Below are 23,342 nucleotides of genomic sequence, written 5' to 3'. Positions count from 1 at the left end.
GGCCCTGGGAGGGTCAGTCTCTCCCCCACCATCAGGGGCTTTGATGTCCGATCTTAATGCACAGAGATAGCAAACGTGATTCACGTGGCCCCGCAGAGCAGCGCAGGGGTCTCCGTGAGGCTCTAGCCAAGACCTTTGCTACTGCAGGTGAGGTTCTCCCTGAGCCAGGATTTCATCCTCACAAACTGGACAAACAGAGGAGCAACACAGACTTTCAATTTTATAGCAGAGATTTTTTTTTTTTTTTTCCTAACTGGAGAGAGGTGAACTGGTTTGGGAAGTCAGGCATCTAGGTCCACTTTCCCCTGCAACTTTTTAAGGACTGGTTCCAGTTGAAGCATGTGGCATTGTAAACCTTGTCCCTGAGATTTGAGCCACGTGGCAGGTGCTCAGCCCGTCATCAGGGTGGGTGTTCTGGTCCACTTCTGGTCCGGCCGGTCAGCCTCGTATGTGAGATGACTGTGGCATGAGCCAGCCAGCTTTGCTCCTGGGGAGGACCCATCCCTCCCATCACTCTGCCCTTCTCCTCTCAATATGTCTTTCTACCTTAGAAATTCGGGGGGGGTGGGTAGGTGGGTACCAAAATGCAGTTCGGGTCAAATGACCACAAGGCTGCTTTTTTAAATTGGCCCTTGGGTTCCATGTGAATCAGCGTCTGGACTTTGCCTCACTAGGTCAGTTCATGCACGAGCCAAAAGTCCGTATCTTCGATGAACGACCGGGAAAGGTCCCCGAGAAGCCAGAGGCAAGCATGGAAGTGAAGGGACACACGTTGACTGTCACCAGGTAGGCCTTGGGGGCGTACAACAGTGCTGGAGAGCGTGTCTCGGGGTTGCACTCACACAGTCACATACAAGCCTGAAAAGCTCTTGCAAGTGTTCCTGATGTCAGACTCAACAGCTCCTTAGGAACAGACACACACACCAGTTTGCGTCAGGATGCCGCAGGCAGGCCGGCCTCCATGCGAGTAAGGACCAGGTAGACAAGTAGTTACCATGAAAGGCCGAGGCCCTTACACTGTCAGTCCCCCATCATGCATTACAAGCCATATGGTCATAAGCTGGGTTACTGAAAAAGCTGATAAAGAAGGAAATCGCAAGAATACCTGTGAACCAGGACACCTGGGGGCTCTGTCCATTGAGTGCCTGACTCTTGGTTTCAGCTTGGTTTCATGACCTCAGAGTCGTGGGATCGAGCCCCACATGGGGCTCCGCAGTCAGCACGGAGTCTGCTTGAGATTCTCTCTCTTCCTCTCCCTCTGCCCCTCCCTCCCCGTTCCCTCTAGAATAAAACAAAACAAAATAAATACAGCTTTAAAAAAAAATACCTGTGAACCATAGTGCTAGAGAATGTATGGATGTGTCCACATGAGACTGGGGTCTTCTTCTTCTTCTTCTTCTTGAGCATGAATCTACCAAATGCATTTTTGTGTAGCTTTCCTCATGCCAATCATATCCGTATGCTCATTGTGAGGTGAGAATTCCGTATCGCCAAGCATTGAGTGTAACGTTCTTATCAATCTTTTCAGTTTCTCCCAGTCCTTGATTACAGTCTCCCCTGTGGTATCTGACAGCATTTTAAAGCAGGTGGGGTTTTTTTTGTTTTTGTTTTTTTTGTTATTGTTGTTGATTTTGCATTTTAAGGGTTTTTACAAAGCAATCAACTTGGCTTTATAAGAATGATTTTCAAAAAAAAAATAAGAATGATCTTCTTTGCACACAATGTCATTGGTTTCCACATAAGCAAGCTATAAAATTGCAGCCATAATTCAGCCATATGTACCACCACACATGGCTTTGGGAAGTAAAATAATGAACTCTGGGGGTGCCTGGGGGGGTTCAGTGGGTTAAGCATCTGCCTTCGGCTCAGGTCATGATCCCAGGGTCCTGGAATCCAGCCCCGCATCAGGCTCCCTGCTCAACAGGGAGCCTGCTTCCTCCTCTCTCTCTGTCTGACACCCCCCCACACACACTTGTGCTCTCTTCCTCTCCCTCTTTCTGTCAAGTAAACAAATACAATCTTAAATCAAAATAAAATGATGAGCTCTTCATGAGTACACCGCTCAGCTGGTTCGGACTCACTGGGGACCAGTGAGTTACCAGTGGGCGTCAGTGAGTGTGTTTGACAAAGGAACGGTGAGCACCGTTAATCATAGTAAGATAAGTCATCTGAGATTGGTGAACGCACGTCTGCTAGCCTCTAATGACAAAGGTGAATGTTGGGCCTCAAGTTCAACTATTGCAAGCGCTCTTCCACTCGTCACTCAAACCAAATTGACCTGGGACCGTGTGCTACCCTATACGTTCTAAAGCTTGCGAGTGACAATATGCCCTATGACTTTTTAAATCGTTGGCTTCTTTGTCCTTTAAGGGAAAGGCATGAATGTCTCAGAAACAGCTGGTATCTCCTTTAAATACTCACCCACCCAGGGAAGGTGGGGGGCATCTCAGATTCACTCTGCAGATGACCTGGGGTTAGCCCACACACTACAGTGTTGGGTTCCCGCCTTCTTTCCAACGGAAAGTTAATTCGCACTCTTCACCTTGCTGGAAAAGGCTGTCTTGGTCAATCTCCAAAGGGTTATTTGAATTATCTAGGGATACGCTGCTTCTCTGTCCTTCCAACACCAAACCCCAGATAATGACTTTCCTTCCGAGTTGGGGAGGGAGATGGAGAGGGGCGAGGAGATCTGGTGTGAGAAGGAAGATGCTACAAAGAACAGCAAGGGAGGGAACTTTGTTCTTTCCTGATATGCAGGCTGACCAAGTCTTGGACTGTGTCCTAACCATACCCACCATTTCCCTTGCAGGGGTCTGCAGAAAGACTACCGAACAGACAGAGTGTTTGGAACGGAGGTCTCCTGTTGGTTTGTGCACAACAGTGGAAAAGGTTTCATCGATGGGCATTACAAGGATTACTTTGTGCCTCAGCTTTATAGCTTTCTCAAGAGGCCTTAAAGATGGATGGCTTTGGAAATTTTCTGCAGGTCAAGTTTTTCCCTGCAGTCATTTTTCAGTCTGAATAATTAAAACACTAGCCAGACGTCACGGTGGTTTATAAAACCTGTTAATACATCTGAAGAAAAATAAACACTTTGGATTTAGGATTTTGTTGAGTTTTCCGATGTTAGGAGGTGTTCGTCAAGGTCATGCAAAGGAAAGCTGCTTACCCAGGGAAAGCCGATGTTTTTGTCTGAAGGCCACGAGGCAGGAAGAATCAGTGTCGCAGATGAAATCCACAGGCAGCTAGAGTGTTCTCACTCACTGGGGGAAGGCCGTCCTCTCTGCTCTGCAGACCTTCAACTGATTGGATGCGGCCCACTCAGGGCAGGCCCTCTGTTCCACCCAGTCTATGATTTAAATGTAAATGTCATCCAAAAACACCTTCATAGAAACACCTAACTAACTAATGTTTGACTCACTCTGTGGGTACCCCAAGGCCCAGCCAAGGTGACACATAAAATACACTGTCACAACGCCTTGGTTCACCAACCTCTTTCTGTTCTCAAAGCCATTTTCCCAATAAGATACTGTACAAATGCGTGGGTCTCTGCTTATTAAATTACAATCTCTCCTAACAGGTCTTCCTCCCTGACATTATCCCAAGATCACCTCAGGGATGGTGTTGGTCCCAAACTCTTCATGTATTTAATATCGCTCTGGACATTACCTCACATGGCTAATTGCACACAGTGTTGATGTTATTATGAATTCGGAGACAATAACAGTTCCAAATTTTCTGGAAGCCATACCTTTCACACAGATTTAATGATCTTGAACGCAGAGGCTCCCTGAGTATTCCTTGTAGACGTTTTGTCTGTATTTAAGCAATTCCTGAGAGTGATGCCACATACGTTATTAAACCTTGGATGATGAGACTTTATTTCAAAATAAATTTGACTAGCAAGTTATGTCCTAACGAAAGGCTAACAACATTTGTAAGGCAGAATACCTAAACCGCCAACTGGACGACTTCATTATGTCTGCATTAATCTAGTGGATCTTGGTGATATGGTGCATATCTGATTCATTGTTCAGTCTGTCCTTTCCTCTAACTGCCCTTTAAAAATCGATTCCTAGAATTGGAATATATTTCCAAAGGCCAAACTGGTAAAATCGCACTTAAAAAAAAATGTTTAAAAATACACCTTTATGAAGCATTCCTTCCATAATTTAGTAAAGGTCATTTTTAATTTAGAAAGTACACAAAACTCCCTTTTTGGACACACCCAGCATGTATTTGAAGAATCAAGTGATTATCTTTTGACCTAATTATAAAGTATTAAAGAAATGTGGTATTTCTAGAATCCAGAGGTGACCCCAAGGCTGAAGAGGTGAATGGCATTGCTTTTCAGCTTCATCTGTGGTACATTAAAAAAGTCTACGACATCTCTCCCATTTTCTATTTCAAACATACTGATCTTAAAATGCTCATATTTAACCCAACCTTTAAAAGTGGGTTCTTAGAATTAATTCTGTTACTTGGTAAAAACTTAGACCTTAAGACTATTATACCTTTAGATGTATAAGTTTAGGTTGATTCCGAGTATTTTATATGTACTCCGTAGTTTTTTAAAAAATGATGATGATCTTGGGCTGTGCATTTATACACAGGATACCGAACAAGGATTCTATTAAATAAACTAGAGTTAAAGTCAAATCCATGTTACTCAAATTATCAAAACCTTTATTAATAGCTGGTGTGTTGAATAATAAATTTAAACTTGTACTCATACTGTCCATGTGTCCCCACTGAGACCAGTAATATGCCTTCTCTATATAATTAGAGTTACGAATGAATACTCCGTTTTGAATTTCAAATGAAAGAACCAAATTAACAGTGATAGTTGGAAAGGAAGAAACTCTTCCACTGTCTACCTCTTGATTAGTTTCTGAAAGTATTCTGCTTTCAGCGATAAAGGAAAACAACCTGACAAGTACCTGTATTATATTTGCTTATTCTCTGGAGCACTTTGCAACCCACTGGGAATGGGTCAATATTTAATTTTGGATAGAGTAGCGGCATTCCACTGACATCTCAGCTGGGTATCACAGGGCTGCTCTCTGTCATATGTAATAGGCATCTTTAGGACTTCTGTAGCCGAGCTTCAAAGCTGTTTGTAAGTGGTTTCTATTAAACCACACAAATATATATATACGTCTTATTGCCAAGGAAACGAGAGCCCATGTTTGAAAAAAAAACGGCCCCTTGGTTCAGATTGCATCTCTGTCATAAGTTTATATGTTTGCTTGTGTTTTTAGATTACTGAAAATTAAAGACATTTTTGAAGAGTTGGCAATCCAAGGAAATAACTGGGGGAAAAAAGTAAATTGAAGATTCTCTCAATGTGTAGTAAAAATGAACTATGAATCAGGAGTTATTTTAGTACCTACTGGTGTGAGATCATAGGCAACTCACTCTACGTGCTTTACAGGATTACTTAATACCATAAAAAGTGGCATTTTCCTCTTCAGCCTTATCCCAACTGAAAGATGTAAGACACCCCAGAGACCCTGGCTGCCTGAATATATATGAAAAGGCTTAACTATTGCTCATGGGTGCTGTATACATAAAGATGCGATAAGAATTTAGTATTATTATTTTAACACTTTTTTGCACTGGCCTAGTCTATAGTGGTGACTTTTTTCTGGGATCTCCATGTAGGATAAAGAAAAATCAAGGATGTTTCCTTTTAATCGTGCAATGATTCAGTTATCCCCTTAACATTTCTGGGGACACTTCAGTCAACCCTATAACCAACCTAACAATCAAGGCTGATTCATATTCTAATCCAGTGATACTGTTTTAGCAAAGTAGGAACTGAGGTGTATCTTGTTATCAGTTGATGGACTCTCTTACTGAGATTAGGGTAAAGTTTTTAAGCAGCTGCCCCAGATTATTAAGTTTCTCTCTATTGACCAATCATTTCGTTTGAAAGAATGTTCACTGAACATTGTCAATTCCTACACAACACACATCTTGGGTCTATACCTGCTTCTGACACCTAAATCTTCAGCACCTACTGCAATGGCTTACTTACCAGAGGCACTCAGTAAATGTTTGTGAATGAGTTCACTCAAGCATGACAGCAAAAATGGATAGACAGGAGCACATGGCGGGGAAAGCAGCAAAGAAGGCAATAGGACCCAATGGCATTCCCAATGAAGAAAACCCAGGGGATCTGATTTCCCAAGACACTATTAGCAATAACTTGATATGACCTCAAGTGGGATGATGAAAAATAACTTTCTAACAAATGAGAGGACAAGCCACATACTGGGAGAAAATATTTGCAAAAGATGTATCTGATAAAGGACTGTTACCCAAAATACACAAAGAACTCTTAAAACTCCATAAGAAAATGAACAGCCCAATTAAAAAAAAAATGGGCAAAAGACTTAAGCAGACACTTCACCAAAGAAACACAGATGGCCAAAATCACATGTAAAAGATGCTCAATGTCATATGTCACTAGGGAATTGTAAGTTAAAGTAACAATGAGATACCACTATACACCCATCAGAATGACCAAAAATCAAAACACTGACAACACCAGATGCTGGTGAGGATGTGGAGCAAGAGGAGCTCTCAACCGTTGCTGGAGGGGATGCAAAATGGTGCAGCCACTTTGGAGGACAGTTTGGCAGTTTCTTAGAAAACTAAATATACTCTTACCATAGGACCCGAGTTGAGAACATGTCCATGTAAAAACTATGCCTGGATGTTTATAGCAGCTTTATTTATAATTGACAAACTATAGAAGCAACCAAGATGTCCTTCAGGAGGGGAATGGGTAGATTATGGTACATCCTGAAAAAGAAATACTATGTAGCACTAAAAGGAAATGAGCTGTCAAGCGACAAAGAGACATGGAGAAACCTTCTGTGCACATTTTTAAGTGAAGGAAGCCAATCTGAAAGGTTACATACGGTATGATTCCAACTAGATGACATTATGGAGAAGGCAAAACTATGGAGACAGCAAAAAACCAACAAACCAACAAACCAACAAACCAGTGGTTACCAAGGGGTTGAACTGCAGGGAGAGGGATGAATAGGCAAAACACAGAGGATTCTTTTAGGCTGGTCAGACTGCTCTGTATGATACTGTAATGGTGAGTATGTTTCAGGATCATTTTGTCCAAACCTGTAGAATGTGCGATACCAATAGTGACCCTAATATGAACTATATACTTTGGACAATGATGAAGAGTCAGTCATTATCATGGGTTCATTATAACAAACGTGCACTTTGATGGGGCTCGTGGATAGTGAGGCTGTGTGTGTGTGGGGATGGGGATAGGTAAGAGATCTCCATACCTTCTGCTCAATTTTCCTGTGAACTTAAAACTGCCCCCCCCAAAGGTCTATGTAAAGAAAAATAGCTTGCAATACTTTGAAAAGAAAGTCCATATAAAACTTGCTTTTAGGTGTCTGCAGTCACTTTGTGTAATGTAACCACTACAGGGCTCTAAGAACTTACAGGAAAACATGTCCTGTCACTTAGAATCATATTTTTGTGCTTCAGATTTTTAAGTTAAAAGTGACCTCAATGATGCCACTTGAGTTTATTCTGAAGATAACTTCAGGAAGATGTTGGGGAAAAGAATAAAAATGTGGGAGGGAGGGAGGGAGGAAACCTTTTTTCCTATGAAGAAAACCAGGGAGGTGATTCCCAACAGAGATGTGGGGGAGGCAATGTGAACTCTGTTGCGGTTATTCACCGTTTTATTATTGGAAAGAACCCTCTCCGTCCTGAAATTCTTCGGGCAAGATTAATTCCAGGCCAGGCCACAGACATGTGGCTCCATTTACTGAACCACCGCACACCACCATGTCTGACACTTTCTATGTATTTTCTGTAGTGTCTCTCAAGAACCTTAAAGGGACACCTCTTTTCTTTTTTGACAATTCGCACATTAAAAACACGGAAACTCAAGAACACGATCTTTTCTGAGATTACACAGCTGGTGAAAAGAACAGCCAAAATTCCACTGCAAGTCTGCTCAACTCCAAAACCCAGTTCCTTTCCATGTGACTGTGCTGTCAAGTTAGTTCAGAAACACTCGAATTCCTCCTGGAAGAATCATGTTGGCAAAGCTACCGACATCATCCTCTTACTACGCCTTACACCGTGTCTTCTGTTTCTGCTCACCAGCATATGTTCTCCCAGCTTCTGGCAAGAGAAGTTCTCACCTCTCCCTGATGCTAAGTCCAAGAGAGATGGCCTCGGGGCTGGCACACAACCCAAGTCTGGCCAATCAGTCTAGTCCAACCCTTGCATCTGGAGTGATCTGTCCTGGTGTGGACCAGTTAAAACTCCGTTCCAGTCTTGTGTTTGAACTGTGGGAGAAAGGGGAGATGTGAAGCGGGAGACGCTGGCAGGCATCTTGCTGGTGTGAGGGGCTGAGAGTGGAGCCAATGCAGAGAAAAGAAGAGCCACAGAGACGGATCCCTGATAAGGTTGGCCATCTACTCGGAACCCCACACGAAGCTAAGGCCTACTCCTTTTGTCCTGGGAATTATATATTCATTTACTTAAAGATTTTTTTTTTCACAACCCAAGTAGGAGACAATTGCCTATCTTTTGCATCCCTAAATAAGCCACTGCTCTATTACTTAAAAATGTCTAGTTCAACATCATCAATGGGATTGTAAAATGGTGTAGCCACTTTGAACAGCCCAGCAGCTCCTCAAAATATTAAACATGGTATCCCGTGAGTTCCAGTGAGACGTAGAGACTCCATTCCCAGGTGCTGAAAACGTATATCCCCAGAAAATCTTATACCTGAATGTTCCTGCAGCAGAATGACTCCAAATAGCCCCAAAGCAGAAACAGCCAAAATGGCCACCAACTGATGGATTTTTAAAAACGTGGCCTATCCACACAGTGGACTACCGCTCAGCAAGAAGGGAAGGGAGTATTGACACGTGCCGACGTGGACAGACCTTGACAACATGATGCTACCTGACAGAAGCTCGTCATGAGAAGACCCCATGTTGTACGATTCCACTGACAGGAAGTCCAGAAGAGGCAAATCAGAGACCGGAAGTAGACTAGTGGTGGCCGGGGGCTAGGGAGAGAGGGAGGACAGGGAGTGACAGTGAGCACTCGCGACGATGACAATGTTCTAAAGGTAAATAGTGAAGATGGGTGCGCGACTCTGGAGATGTAAGGAAAACCACTGAACTGTATACTTTAAATGGGTGAAATTATATGGTGTGTGAACTCCACGTCCATGACACGGACACGGACATGTCCATGTCCGTGACTCTGTTTATAGTCTGACTTTTTAAAATGTCATTACATTTATAGTTTACAACTTTACTACAGAAAATAGAGAGCATATGAAGGACTTCCTCTAACCGTAGGATTCTGAATAGTCTTATATAAAACACTTTACAGTAACATTCTTTTAATGAAGATTAAAAAGCATTAAGGAAATATTACAAAGGCAACAAAAACACCAAGAACAAAATTACATTGTTTTGATACTTCGTGAGACATAATTAGATTTTTCTGTAAGCTTAGCTGAACAACTATACAGTAATATTTAAATAAATCCATTTGCTTTATACAAAAGAAACACCCTAACACAGTAGAGTCTCATAATGCCTTGGTGAACACCAATTTGATGCTTTAGGATTTTAATGTGTTAATAAATTTTCAAACTTAGGCAAGTTTCGAAATGTCTTCATATTGAATTCCTTCAACTCTGCGTCCTTTTAAAGGGCCCTACAAGTTAAAACAAACAAACAAAAGATTAAAACAGATACTTAAACACAAGAAAATGACACTACACTTAAAGAGTCAAATGTGCCTTTTCCATACCCCCAGAATCCCATTACGGTAGCCACCGTTTCTCTGCGACTCTGAATTTCAAACTCTGCCTTGTCATACTCATTACAAAGTGCCGTGACTTCGTCAGTGATATGCGAAACGTGTCATCACTACATGCTGTGGCAGGGACCTGCTGGCTGTTCGGTGTGTCCTCTGCTCTCAGGATGCTTTTCCCCTGGATCCCCGCGTGGGGAGGTGCGGTCATAGGGAAACGGAAGTGACCATGCTTGGCCGTGGCCTCTGTGAAGCACATGGCAACTGTAAAAGCCACTCGTGGATGGTGGTGGAGATACGAGCAGGAAGATTCCTGGGCTCACAAGTCACCCCTCCGAGAAGAGCTGTCCCCTGGTTGAGAACACCTATCGTGGACTTCAAGAATGGGAGGTTAGGGGCGCTTGGGTGGCTCAGTGGGTTAAAGCCTCTGCCTTCGGCTCTGGTCATGATCCCAGGGTCCTGGGATCTCTGCTCCGCAGGGAGCCTGCTTCCTCCTCTCTCTCTGCCTGCCTCTCTGCCTAGTTGTGATTTCTCTCTGTCAAATAAATAAAATATTAAAAAAAAAAAAAAAAGAAAGAATGGGAGGTTAGATTCTACCGTGTTTGCGCTACTTGGGGATTTCCTTTTCAAGAGCAGATATCATGTGAAGCAATTCAGATACTTGTATGTGAACATGTTTGTCTAGCTTAGCTTTGCCAGTTCAGCTGGCCTTTATTACCGAAAATGAGCCCAACTTTAAATGTATTTGCTTTTTCTGTTCGTATCCGAATCAATGGGAAAAGGATTACATTGGGTATTGGGAAAGAACACCTGTCACTAACGCAGATACAGCCGGGAACACAGAGGCAAGAATGCGGGCCCTGAGCCCAGACTGACCAAATCCCACCTTCACAAGTGACTTGACCCCTCAGTGCCCTCAGCGTCCCCAGGCAGGGAGTATTAACAGGCCCTAGGTTCCTGGGCTGTTGCGAAATATAAATGAGTCACTAAAAAGCTTAGAACAGTATCTGGAACATGACAGGAGTATAAGCTCAGTAATTCTTGGCTCTTATTATTGCATCTTTTGGTTAAAATTTGAAAGCTGGTACTCTCTCTCGCAAAATATAAAATGATGATGATGACGACTCTAACCTTGAAGGGAGGTTTCAGTGTTTTTTATTGTGAATCATACCCTGCCTTGATCCTTTTTATAGTGCTACTCCTTTAACGTAGGATAATGACTGTATCTGAAGGAAGTAAGTTCCCAGATAAAAGGCATGACTCAGATCGAATCTTTCATTATCAAGTACAAAGGCCTTTGGTCAAGCCATGACACTGGGCAGATGCCTGCAGTTCTAGAGCGCTCGGGACGGTCACTGGACTCTCCGAGGCGTCTGTTATCCCCCCAAATGCTAACGCATACGGGACGGGGTGTGAAAACGGATTTCCCCGCAAGAGGCACAGCAGTTGTTGCAGTTCCAAAACGCATTAGGCCGCAAGGGGGTCATGGGCGGGAGCCTGCCTCAGGCCCTTCCTTCGCGCGGGAGACCACTCAGGCCTCGCAGGGCCGGGCTCGCAGGCCTGTCCACGGGCCATCCGTTCTGTCAGTCGACAAGTTTATGTGCACATCACACTTCCTGAAATTACTCTACTGATCTCTGCTACCCTCTAGCCCTTTATGAAAGGAGGAGCAGACTGTTTAAAATATTGATGTCTGGGGCTTTCCCCCCATTACTTCTGACTCTATTATACCGTGCCAAATCGAGTTTTGTATTAGATGTGAGAGAAAAAAAAGTGGGGATGTGAGACAATACATTGTACATTACATACAATTTTATCAAATACAAAACCAGAAAGGAACGGATCAAAATATTGAAGGGAGTTATCTAGCTGGGGGATTATGGGTAATTTTTAAAGCTATTTGTATTTAATTGTCCTTTTCAGGTTTTACACAATAAGTATTGCTATGGAATGAATGTGTCCCACCCAGAAGTCATAGTTGTGACCTAATAACGTCCTGTGGGACTGTATTTGGAGAGTGATGAGGTCATGGGGGTGGGGCCCTCGTGAACGGCCCGGCGCCCTTATAAGACTCCAGAGAGCTGCCCTGTCCCTTCCACCAGGTGAGGACACATGAGCCAGGAAGTAGGCTCTCCCCAGACACTAAACCTGACTGCCTTGTTCTTGCACTTCCAGCCATCAGAACAAACCGTGAAAAGCACACTTGCTTAGGAGCCTCCCGGCCTACAGTGTGCTGTTACAGCAGCTCGGGCGGACTAAGACACATACGCATTTCTTTTTTGAAATCAGAACACAAAATACTTTATAACGGCAGAGTCATTGCAGAAACTAAACTGACAGATTTCCATACAGGAGAGAAGACAAACAAAAAACCCAGACTCTAAAATAAAACGAAGACCAAACCAACCCAATGAAAGAGAACTATGGCACATTTTTAAAGCATTTAGAAATTTCTGTGTCGACATACGTACAGTTTCAATGACGATAGTAGCTGAGAAGGTCTTCTCATTGATGGATTCTAAGGTGCCTTCATTCCCTCGGTAGCCTCCATTTAAAACGAGAATTCTTTTTCCTACAGCAGAAAAGAGTATCACACTGAAAGCAAAGAAAGGTTCACCCTTTTCTCCTACTTGGTTACAGCAAAGTGCAGTTACACCGAATGAACACAACTGACCACTGAATGAAAACCAAAACCCCTCTTAGAAGTTCTTAATCATTTTAGAACTCTGTAATATTCTAACGGAGAGCTTGTATGTCTTGATCACTGTTAACATTTTAAGAATCCTCCATGTTTTTTTTTTTTTTTCCACTTATTTGTCAAAGGGATATGTTTTAGCTTTAGATTGCAAGGAGTAGAAGGTACTTAGGGGAAATATTGATAGTCCGGAAATGATCAGGAAAAATTTAGCTTACTTTGGCTCCTTTTTTTTCTTAAGAGAGAGAGAGGGTGCATGAGCGGAGAGTGAGTGGAAGAGAGAGAGAATCTTAAGCAGGCTCCACATTCAGCATGGAGCCTGATGCAGGGATCGACCTCAGGACTCTGAGATCATGACCTGAGCTGAAATCAAGAGTCGAGCATTAAACCAACTGAACCACCCAGGCGCTCCACTTTGCCTCTTCTTAAAAATCACAGGATGGTTTGGCAGTTTCATAAAAATTTAAATACATCCTATGAGTGAGCTATTCTACTTCTAGGTATTTTCCCAATAGAAAAGAAACCGTATGTCTGTATAAAGACTTGCATATGAATGTTCTTGGAAATTTTACTTGTAACAGCCAAAAAAACTATAACCAACTGAAATGTCTATCAAAAGGTGACTGAATAAACAGAAAGTGGTACATCCATACAGTGAAACACTAGTTAACACAGAAAGAAGTGAGCTACACATACACACAACATGCAGGAACAGAAAATAATTACGCTTAATGAGAGATGCTAGACCAAAAAACAGGAAACATGGTATGATTTCATTCATATGAACTTCTCGACAGGAACTCCTCTGTAGCGATGGAAAGCAGAGGGGTGGCAGGGAAGGATTATAAAGGAAGGGGATAAAACCTTCGGGGGGTAATGGGTGCATTCATGATCATGATTGTAGGGATGGTTTCGAGACAGTACTCATGGGTGTAAACTGATCACATTGTATACTTTATATGAGTGCAGCTTACTGGGTGTCAATTACATCTCACTGACGCCGAAAAAAATTTTAAGCCGTAAAGTGAGTTTTATTTTAGGGGGAAAGCATAAAGGGTCTGGTAAGTGGAGGTTTTAGAGACTGACGTTATCACCATGCCAGCAATGACGCCACTACGAAGGCTTTGGGTCAGAGCCAAACACACTAACCATAGCAGCTTTCAGACTAGGTATTTAGAAGTACACAAATGATGAAGACAATTAAGGAAATGAAAAAAACAAAACAATACGATACAGACTTTTACTTTACTATCTCAGGTAGCAAGGGAAATATATTAATAATAACTGTAGTATGATTGATTTTTTTTTTCCTTGTGAGTTTGTGTTTTATGTCAGAAAAAAAAAAAAAAGAAAAAAAATGAATCCCAGGAAGGGAAAATGGATTCAGCCACAAAACAGCTTACACAGAGGACTGGTAGGCAAATTCCCATGTCACCCGAAACGAAGCTCATGAGTTCTACCAGCCGCTATATGCTCCTGGAAAGGAAATCCGTGTCTGTAACTGTCCAGTCATGCCTAGAAGCTATGGTTTTAAGGATGGAATCACTCCTTTCGATAGCATACACAGTAAATGGTCTGCAAAAAGATTTACCTGGTGCTGGAATTACTGTTTCTAAATGAGTCTGGTCAAGTTTCAGCTTGTCTCCAGAGTCAATCATCTTTACAACAGCTGTGTATTTGTCAATTACTTCCTGTCATGTGAAATCAACATTTTATAACAGCAGAAATAAGTGCAACAAATTTCAAAGGACAGAAATAGGTAAGATGAAAAACAAACTAATTCCACTCAAAAGGTAAGAGTAACTCCTTTATAAATGACACTATTGTATAGATTCCTTATATGACTACTCATTCTAGGCTTCTTTTTAATTTTAAAACTTTTATTACATTTTTATTTTAATTACAGTAGCATTCACACATGGTGTTATGTTAGTTTCGGGTGTACAGTATAGTGGTTCTATGCTTCCTAATAAAGAATTCAGTTCAAGGCTTAGTGAAAGTTTTCGTCTGGAAAGAATAAAGGACTGGTTGGTGATCTTAGAATACGATTTCAGCAAATACAGTGAGAGGAAGAATGCCTAGCTCCAAGTACAATAGAAGGGCATTTCTGCATGCACAATGCTGGGTTCCAGGATGGAACTATTTAGGAACGGCAAACAGAGGAAAGAACTGGAGTGTCGACTTTTAAATTTTAAAATCCCAGAGCAACTAAAAGTTTCTCGGGCAAAAGACAACAAGGAAGTCTGCCTGGGAACCCTCTGGACATAATCATCTTGCCCCTCGTTAACAAAGAGGAGTGTCTCACTAATCGGCAAGACGCGCAGAGCACGCGAGTTTAAGCTGTGCCGGTGGGATTTTATACGTGCTATTTGCTCCAGTAAGAAAACACAGCAAAGTGACCTAGAAACTGTGGTTGCAAAGGAATCATTTCCCAGCAATTATGAATTCAGCTTTCCTTTTACGGAAATGATAAAGACATATGGAACATCAAGAACCCAAGACACAATGCTCCGGCCCTAGGATGTGATTTTTCAGGAATATCAGAATGGCTTGACTCGGCCACCCCCAGCTCCTTCCACAAATCCCATTCACAGCCTCCTGTCCTTACCTTCACAACACCCTTTTTCTTATGGTATTTCTCTCCGAGTTTCTTGGTTATAATTTTCACAATGATTTCCTAGAAAAGAACAAAAAAATAAAGATGAAAGGGAAGACATAAGTTAGCTTTCCAGTTTTACTCTTTTGCTTTAAACCATGTTTACCAAAAATCATAGCAAAACGTTAGCTGCTCTGCTAAATAAGAAATTCTGAGTTCCAAGCCTTCCCAATTATGCAAAACATTCCCTTAGTGATCTCTTATTTCTTCTTTCTCCCTTTACTCAACACAGTTACCAGGAGGGGAAAAAATACCTGTCTCAAGGCTGATTTCCACACTGAAGGTCTCTTGAAATCTAGGACTTTTATCTGTCAATCTCAACCCTATTAATCCACGTCTCTTACAGACAGCTTCTCTCTCTCTCTCTCCATTCAAGGAAGTGAAAAGGGCCAAAGGTATTACACCATTGGTGTTCATTGCTGATAAAAACTCAGATGGCAAGTCTCCCTGTGAATTGCAAGGAACTGAGCCTTTGAGAGCTTACGCACGACATTTTCTACAATGTTCTTTTCTCATCAGGTTACTCTGAATTTTTGAGACAGATGGGATCCTTCCAGATTAGCTCCCGCTAAAAGTATCGTTCTGAACATCTAATTCTCCAATGGGAGAGAAACCTGGGCTTATTTCATATTAATGCATTCTGCGTTTGCTTCTTTATCATCATTTTCCTGATTTAGATCAGCTGTCTAGCAGCTGATCATGAAAATTCAATCGCCTGACTTCACGCTATAGTCACTGTAGTGATTCTGTATTTGCTCCTTCAAGTGAATGTAACAGAGGTACTAGATGGTCACAAGTCAATTAAATTTTATTAATCAAAATTCAATAAGGACTTTGTAGGTAGGATATATTATAGCAGAAAAACACACGAGAAAATATGAGGCTTATTCTTAAAAATGGAGAAAATAGAGGCTTATTCTTAAGCCTCTAGTCTGAGAATCTAGGACTTTCTAAACGAAGCCAAGTAATGCCAAAACAGCTTCTCTGATTTAGCCAGAGTATTTCTGGGCTAAATTTCTCAAAGGCCCTCATGGGTACACACTTAAAATCTGAAGCTAATTCATTACATCATTGGGCTTACACAATAGATTGGTTCAAGCTATTTCTCTTCTGAGTTTAAACAATAAACCCCTCTCCAGTCTGTGTGGACTCCTGGTGATTTTAACAAACATATCGAGCGTTTCGACATAAGAGACACACTGATCCTCACTTTTAATGTAATACTCTATAGCAGGAAAAACATTTGAATAATTTATTGTAAGAGAACTATCAAAGAGAAAATATAATTGAATTTAAAGTATTATCAATGGGAAGAAAATTCTTGGACTAAAACTTGGAATGCTTTCTCTCTCTCTCTTTATTTTTTGGTTTCTTTTCCTTTTTCCTTTAAACCAATAAATGGGAGCTATCAGAATCACCTAGGAGGCTGGTGAAAATCCGAATTCACTGCAGGACACTGGAAGGTGGCATTAATTTGGAAAAAAAACACTTTGCTAAAAATTTGTCAATTACTCTCTGGGAAAGAATGACTGCTTTCAGCAAAATTCTTGATTATGTTTTCATAGACAATAATCAAACTATTCATAGTCACACGCCAGCTATTGGAATGGAGAAAACAAACAAACAAAAATGGGTGGTTTCTTCCCTTCAGGTCCAGCCTTTGCTGATCTTGACTAACCCTGTCCTCAGAGATGGGGAGTCAGGGTGCCTGAGACACTGCAGGAAGCAGGTCGGTTGACCAGTTGAGAGCACAACCTACTGAATAAAACTGCCAGGGAGATCCTGTATTACTGCTTACTCTATGACCTTGGGGAATTACTCAAATGCTGATGCCTCAGTTTTTCTCACCTCTAAAATGGGAATTAATAACAGGAATTACCTTATTGGGCTGATAGAAGAATTCACTGACATAATTCATATATAGGACTCACTCGCTATTTAAAGCAGCGAGGATTTTCATGTTAGCTGACTTGCTTCCTGAGCCTTCACGTAGGCACCAGGTAGAAATGCCTCCCATGTAGAAGACCACAAACTAAGACATGGAAGTGAAATTGTTTTCCTGCTTAGAGGGAGAAGGGCAATGAAGATCCGAATGAGAACTCTGGATTTCTTGACCTTTCCCTTAATCTTATTATTATTTTTTTTAAAGATTTTACTTATTTATTTGACAGACAGAGACCACAAGTAGGCAGAGAGGCAGGCAGAGAGGGGGCGGGGGAAGCAGGCTCCATGCTGAGCAGAGAGCCCGATGCAGGGCTCGATCACAGGACCCTGAGATCATGACCTGAGCCGAAGGCAGAGGCTTTAACCCACTCATCTACCCAGGTGCCCCTTAATCTTACTTTTTAAATCAAAACTATCTAAATGACACACACTCTCACAACTTTTCAGTCTCCTATTGTTGATCAAACTAGCTTCTTTCAGAAGCTTTAATGAAGGCACCCTGAGTGTCTTCTGGAAACTTCACATCTAGGCTCAAAACAGAGCATCAATAAATAATAATGTTTAAAATTATTTGAATGTTTCAAAATTATTATCTTAAAATAACATCAAAATAAATATATGAGAAAATACAAAGCTCTACTTGAGTTTGTGAAATGAAAACCAGCATTTTTCGACAAAGTATCTAAAGGGAGAATCTAAGTTCAATAAGCTCTAAGTTGAAAACAAATGCTGTGGCATTCACAGTTCTACTTTTCAGTCTCATTTCTGAAAACACAACCCATGTCTTATAGCAAAAACTGGAAATAATTCCAGGCTTAAAATCGAGAGGTCCACAAACGAATCTAGCGTAAACTCAAGAAATCTTACCAGCCTATACACGTGAAATAACTCTCCAATACAGGTGCAACTGATCACTGAAGATCAGATAAAAAGAAAAGTCAGGAAAGTTATAGATCTAACCCTATGATTTAAGTATTTTTGAGAAATTCAAGTCTCTTTACATGATTCACTTTTTTAAAAGGATTCAATGAGCCCCAGCTGGGTACGTACAGGCTGTAGCCAGTGGTCTGTTCGGGCAGTTCTTTTCTTTTCCTCTTCGATCTGGAGAACACAGAAGACACAGAAGTCTCTCTTTAGAATCCTCAATTTATTTCAAATACCACTCTATGTAGCAAACACCATAAAACATATACCCCAAAGAAATCCGTGTAATTTACAAGCTCTGACAAACACAAATAACCATTTCCTCCAATTTTTGATTCAAAGAAAAAAAAAAACAACTTGCTCAGTTGGTGGAGGGTGTGATTCTTGACCTTGGGGTTGTGGGTTCAAGCCCCACCAGGTTCGAGCCCCACACTGGGTGTTGAGACTACTTGAAGATAAAAATCTTTAAAAATGCACACACACACACACACACACACACACACACACACTTCGATTTATAAAAATACATGATAAAGCACGTCAACTGGCCAAGAAAATAAACACAAGCGACCTCTACGTAGCCAAGACTGCAAGGCCATGTGCCGGCTTCCCCCTGGGTGCATGCCACAAGCTGGGAAACAAGCAAGGTTTGCATGTGATAAAAACACAACACTGCAAAAAAATTTTGCGCAGCACAGTTAGTTCTACGGTGGTAGCCAAAAGAGGCTTCTCTGTTTGATAAGGATAATAAATCTTGTGAATGTAGGGCAGGAAAAACCTAACCACGAGAGATGGAAGCACAAGGGTGTCCAAACAAAGAGCGCCGTCTGGCTGCTGAGGAGCCACGTGACACCTTTTTCTTTCCTGACGGAGTAAGTGAATCCAAAGTCCCAACTTTCAATGGGACAGATGCTGCCATTTTTTGGTTGATAATAAATCCCATTTTAATGTCTCCAACTTTCCAATACAAACAAAGAACGTTCTAAATTTAGCAGGTTTTTACAAAGCAGAGCGGTCTAGCTTCCCAATTTACTTTGAATTAGACTCAGGAACTTCCTGTCATGGCCTACTGAGACACATTAAGATGCTGTTCCACCTTCTCTCTCAGACTGTGAATGCTACCCAGCTCCTGCACTCACCATGCTCCAGCCACGTGGACCTTTCCCTCAGGTGCCAGAATTCCAGATCTTTCCGGCCTTGGCACCTTTTCACAAGCTGTACCCCAGAGCCTGCCCTCAGACCCCCTTAGCACTTAGTATTTTGTAGTAATACTGGTTCTCTTGTTCACACTTGTACTCACTGGCTCACTTGCTCATGGAATGTCTCTTACAAGAACGAAAGCCCTGTGACACAGTGGCGCTGTACTTCTCTCCCTACCACGGTGACACAGGACCTCGCACGACGCCCAGCACATAACAGCGACTCAGTATTTGCTCAGTGGTGGAGTGACCACATCGCCCAGTGTACATTTTATACTAGATTCTCAACTATTTAGACCACCCTGCATAGTGAGAGCCCCCAGAAATGGGAAAGAGTGAACAGTTGCCTCCGTCCCTTCACAAATGAAGAGGAGGGCTGGGACGATGACTTTACAGGAAAAAACAAGTCAGCTTCTTCTATCCATTTCTTCTTTCCCTTCACCGGTCCTTCTTCTCTTTCCTACTTACTTCATAAATGCACTGACAAGGTAAGGCTGTGTGTGGAAAGGGAGACGGAAAGATTAGAACCGCTCTAGCGGCGCAGGTAGCTTCAGAGCCAAAGTGTGGCCCTAGATCTTATATCACTGGCTGTGAAGGACTCATCACACAGGCTTAGCCATCAGGCTAAGTCAAATTAAAAATGTGTCCTGGCTTCCTCTCGCTGGCTAGGAGGTGGGAAGTGAAGTCAGAGGCAGAAGGAGAGCAGGGGCTGGTGGGAGGGATCCGTGGAGGAGGCCCATTTCACAGGGCCACGGAAGGGAAACAGCTTTCGTTTTGAGTTTCAGTGACTGCCCAAGCCCTTCTGCTTGAATTCCACTGACCATGAACACACGGAGAGTTCTGAAGACAGCATGAGGCAAGTAAATAAACCTGTGATGAGGGATTCCAACTCTACTCAGAGGAACTGTGGCCAGACTCCCTTCCCCCAATGCTATCTGAGTACATCTTCTGACTTTATGTTAACCCAGGAATTAGTGAGACTAAACTTTCCTTAGTTTGAATTATGTCACTCCTCTAACTGCTAACACGTCGTCGATAAGCAGCTCGTAAACTATACCTCCATGATTTCGTCGAGGGCAGATTTCTTTTTTTTCTTTTCTTTTGATTGAGCTGAGCTCCAGGAAGATTCTTTCCGTTTAACTGATGCTGCATTCCCGATGGTACTCAATGCGCTTGGTCCCAAGGAACTGGTGAAAAGAAGAGCCATGCCTGTTAACAAACCCTATGCACAGAAGGCGGCTTTCGAACGTGCAGGGGAACAGTACAGAAGGTATCTGTTACATGATTAATTTACAACAGATTAGTCAAAACAAGAGAGGACCTGTCTTTAGGCCTGCAGGACCCTAAGCAGCATGAGAACATGTGACCTTTCCTGCCTTAACACCCTTGTCCCTCTCCTCGCCCCTTCCCTTAGTGCCCACCATGATCAGCACAGCCCAGTGGTAACAATGCCGGCTTCGGCTTCGGGATTCGGTGGATCAGGGTCTAAGGGGACTTCTGCTTCTGACCTTGGGCGATTCACTTTTCTAAGCTTCAGTTCCTCATCCAAGGATTAAATAAGAGGTTGGCAATGAAGTCTAGCACATTCCGGTCACTTCTATGTTTTGAAAGCAATCTCACCATGTCACCTAATTTCTGATGGTTCCTAACTGCCTCGAAGTGACAGTGTAAATTGTTTTTCAGTGTGGTATAAAACTGTCACCACTGCCCCAAGAAACGGTATTTCTGACTTATAATATACACCAGCCATTCAGAATAACTTGTTACGGAGCCATGCCATGTTTTAGGCCTTTGTAAACCACCTCTTTTATACCTAGAACAATCTCTCCAATTATCTCCGTTTGTCCCAAGTCTTTAAGATCCATTCCTCATGAGGGTTTGAACTGCCATAGCACTTTCCAGCGTGTATCTTATGCCATCTTGTATTCTAATCCTTTGCCTATATGATATGTACATATAATAATGTGTATATATTCGTATATACTTATTCTTTTCCTGTAGAGCAAGCTGTTATCTTGTGACTCACATAAAACACATGCTCAGTTAATATTTCAATGACTCTTACCCATGTAATCATTTAGTTTGTCCTATCTGCAAAAGACGAACAAAGGATAAATCCATGCATGAAGCTACCATGGAGATAAGCAAGACAGAAAGTGTGATGAACAGGAAAACAGAACTTTATTGGGACTCTTTTTTTTAAGAGGGGCAAGTGTGAGTGGAGGGAGATGGGGCAGGGGCAGAGGAAGAGGGGGAGGGAGAGAGAGAGCAGAAGCAGGGGGAGCAACAGGCAGAGGGAGAAGCAGGCTCTCTGTTGAGCAAGGAACTGGATGTGGGACTCGATCCCAGGACCCTGGGATCATGACCAGAGCCAAAGGCAGACGCTTTACGACTGAGCCCCCCAGACGCCCCCCCCCCCCCCGACTACTTTTCTGTCCAGGGGCCCAGGTCAGGACTCCATCACTCGGCCATCATGGCAGGTGTTCTTTGTTCACCGAGCTTTAAGGTTTTACATTTACCTTTTGAAATGTCACTCACTGGGTTTTGTCCCATAATTCAATCCTCTGAATAGATTGCTAAGTTCTGATTCTGTTTCTGGGACCCTTGCGCTCTGGTGTGGGGATGGCAACTGGGGCAGCTGCTGGGGCAGACAGCGAGGCAGCGCCGTCATACAACCCGGCACTTGGGCTGCTGGGTCTCCCCCCAGAGGCCCGGAGCAGGGACGCCCGTGTTGAACAGCACTGCTCACGATCGCCCGGAGGTGGGACGGGCTCCAGTGTCCGCTGACCGAGGACGACGTGAAGCAGATGCGGTGCGCACGCACAGAAGGATATGATTCAGCCTCGAAAAGGAGGAAATTTCAACACGTGTCACAACAACGATGAACCCTAAAGACATTAAAGTGGGTGACAGAAGCCAGGCACAAAAGGGCACTTGCTGTGTGCTTCTCCTCCTATGAGAAGCCTAGAACGGTCCAATCCATAGAGACAGAAAGCAGAATAGAGGCTACTGGCAGCTGGGGGCTACCGGGAAATGGGGAATTCAGTGTTTAATGGGGACAGAGTTTCAGTTTGGGCTGATGAGAAAGTCCGGGAGATGGATACCGGCGACAGCTACACAACAATGTGAAGCTACTTACCGCCCCTGACCTGTACGCTTAAAAATGGTGAAAATGGTCAACTGTATATGTACTTTACCACACAAAAAAACTAAACTCAATAGAAAAAAGTTTTCTATCAAGAACATTTCTTTGGCATTATTACATGTGTACAGTGTGACAAGCAACGGGGATAAAAATGTGAACAGAACAGCCCATCAGGATCTCACAATCTCCTGTGGGAGACCAGACACGGAAGGACAGTCTGGGAAGGGAGGTCAGAAGAGGCGAAGGCAAGAAAGGGTGAGCCACCACAGCTCAATTCGGACAGGGCAAATAATTCCGCATAGCTGGAGGGCGAGGGGCAGGAGAGACGCTGGATCACAATGGTCACAAAGCAGCACAGACAAAAATGACAAGTTATCCCACAGGTGAAAGAAAAGCATTTAGAAAGATCCTTCTGCTCGCAACATCAAGATTCTATTAGAGCTAAAACGAATAAGGAAGAATGCGAGAAATGTTGGCAGAAGAAATTATGAAGGACAGAAGCCAGTAACATGGAAACCAAAGAAATGACAATAACAAGAAAAGAAAAAGTCGGTATTCCAAAGATGAATAAAATAGCAAATCTGAGAGCCTAGATAAAAAGGATATTCTAGAAAAATCAAAACTGATTTTTCAAAACTGCTGAAGTTTGTATAATCAAGATTATATTGAGAAGTTGAATAAGCTAATTCCCTTGCCTGCAAAAGATATCAGCACAATGTTTTACCACGGTTCCTTATCTGAAAACATGAGTCAAAAAAGAATACTTGTACAAATCATTTTAAGAGTAGGCAATTAAATATCAATCTCAATAATGAACATTAAAATGCAAAAAAAATAGTCAATATTTTTCAGCTGTGTATTATTACTAATTTTTTTTTTTTTTTTTTTTTTGAGAGAGAGTGCACTCTGTCCCTTGCATGAGCAGGCAGAGGGGAGAAGCAGAAG

At 42.5% G+C, this 23,342-nt stretch overlaps 2 protein-coding genes across 2 annotated transcripts in view; one reads left to right on the top strand and one right to left on the bottom strand.

The window, feature by feature from the left end:
* Positions 1–3,540, top strand: part of ITIH2 (inter-alpha-trypsin inhibitor heavy chain 2) — a 38,422-nt gene extending 34,882 nt beyond the window's left edge. The window contains exons 20-21 of the mRNA XM_046013880.1: positions 675–786; positions 2,810–3,540. Of these exons, the coding sequence (XP_045869836.1) occupies positions 675–786; positions 2,810–2,957 (260 nt within the window). The 3' untranslated portion in view covers positions 2,958–3,540. The remainder of the gene's footprint in view (positions 1–674; positions 787–2,809) is intronic.
* Positions 3,541–9,375: 5,835 nt separating this feature from the next.
* The window catches only part of KIN (Kin17 DNA and RNA binding protein), a 33,147-nt gene continuing 19,180 nt past the window's right edge, over positions 9,376–23,342 (bottom strand). The window contains exons 8-13 of the mRNA XM_046010753.1: positions 20,310–20,439; positions 18,180–18,230; positions 15,138–15,206; positions 14,121–14,220; positions 12,306–12,406; positions 9,376–9,735 (exon numbers count right to left, since the gene is read on the bottom strand). Coding sequence (XP_045866709.1) covers positions 9,673–9,735; positions 12,306–12,406; positions 14,121–14,220; positions 15,138–15,206; positions 18,180–18,230; positions 20,310–20,439 — 514 coding nt within the window. The 3' untranslated portion in view covers positions 9,376–9,672. The remainder of the gene's footprint in view (positions 9,736–12,305; positions 12,407–14,120; positions 14,221–15,137; positions 15,207–18,179; positions 18,231–20,309; positions 20,440–23,342) is intronic.

The sequence above is a fragment of the Meles meles genome, chromosome 7, assembly GCF_922984935.1.
Source record: "Meles meles chromosome 7, mMelMel3.1 paternal haplotype, whole genome shotgun sequence".
In the NCBI taxonomy this organism is placed as follows: domain Eukaryota; kingdom Metazoa; phylum Chordata; class Mammalia; order Carnivora; family Mustelidae; genus Meles; species Meles meles.
Note: the sequence above shows the minus strand (reverse complement) of the source record. Positions and strands in the feature narration are given on the sequence as shown.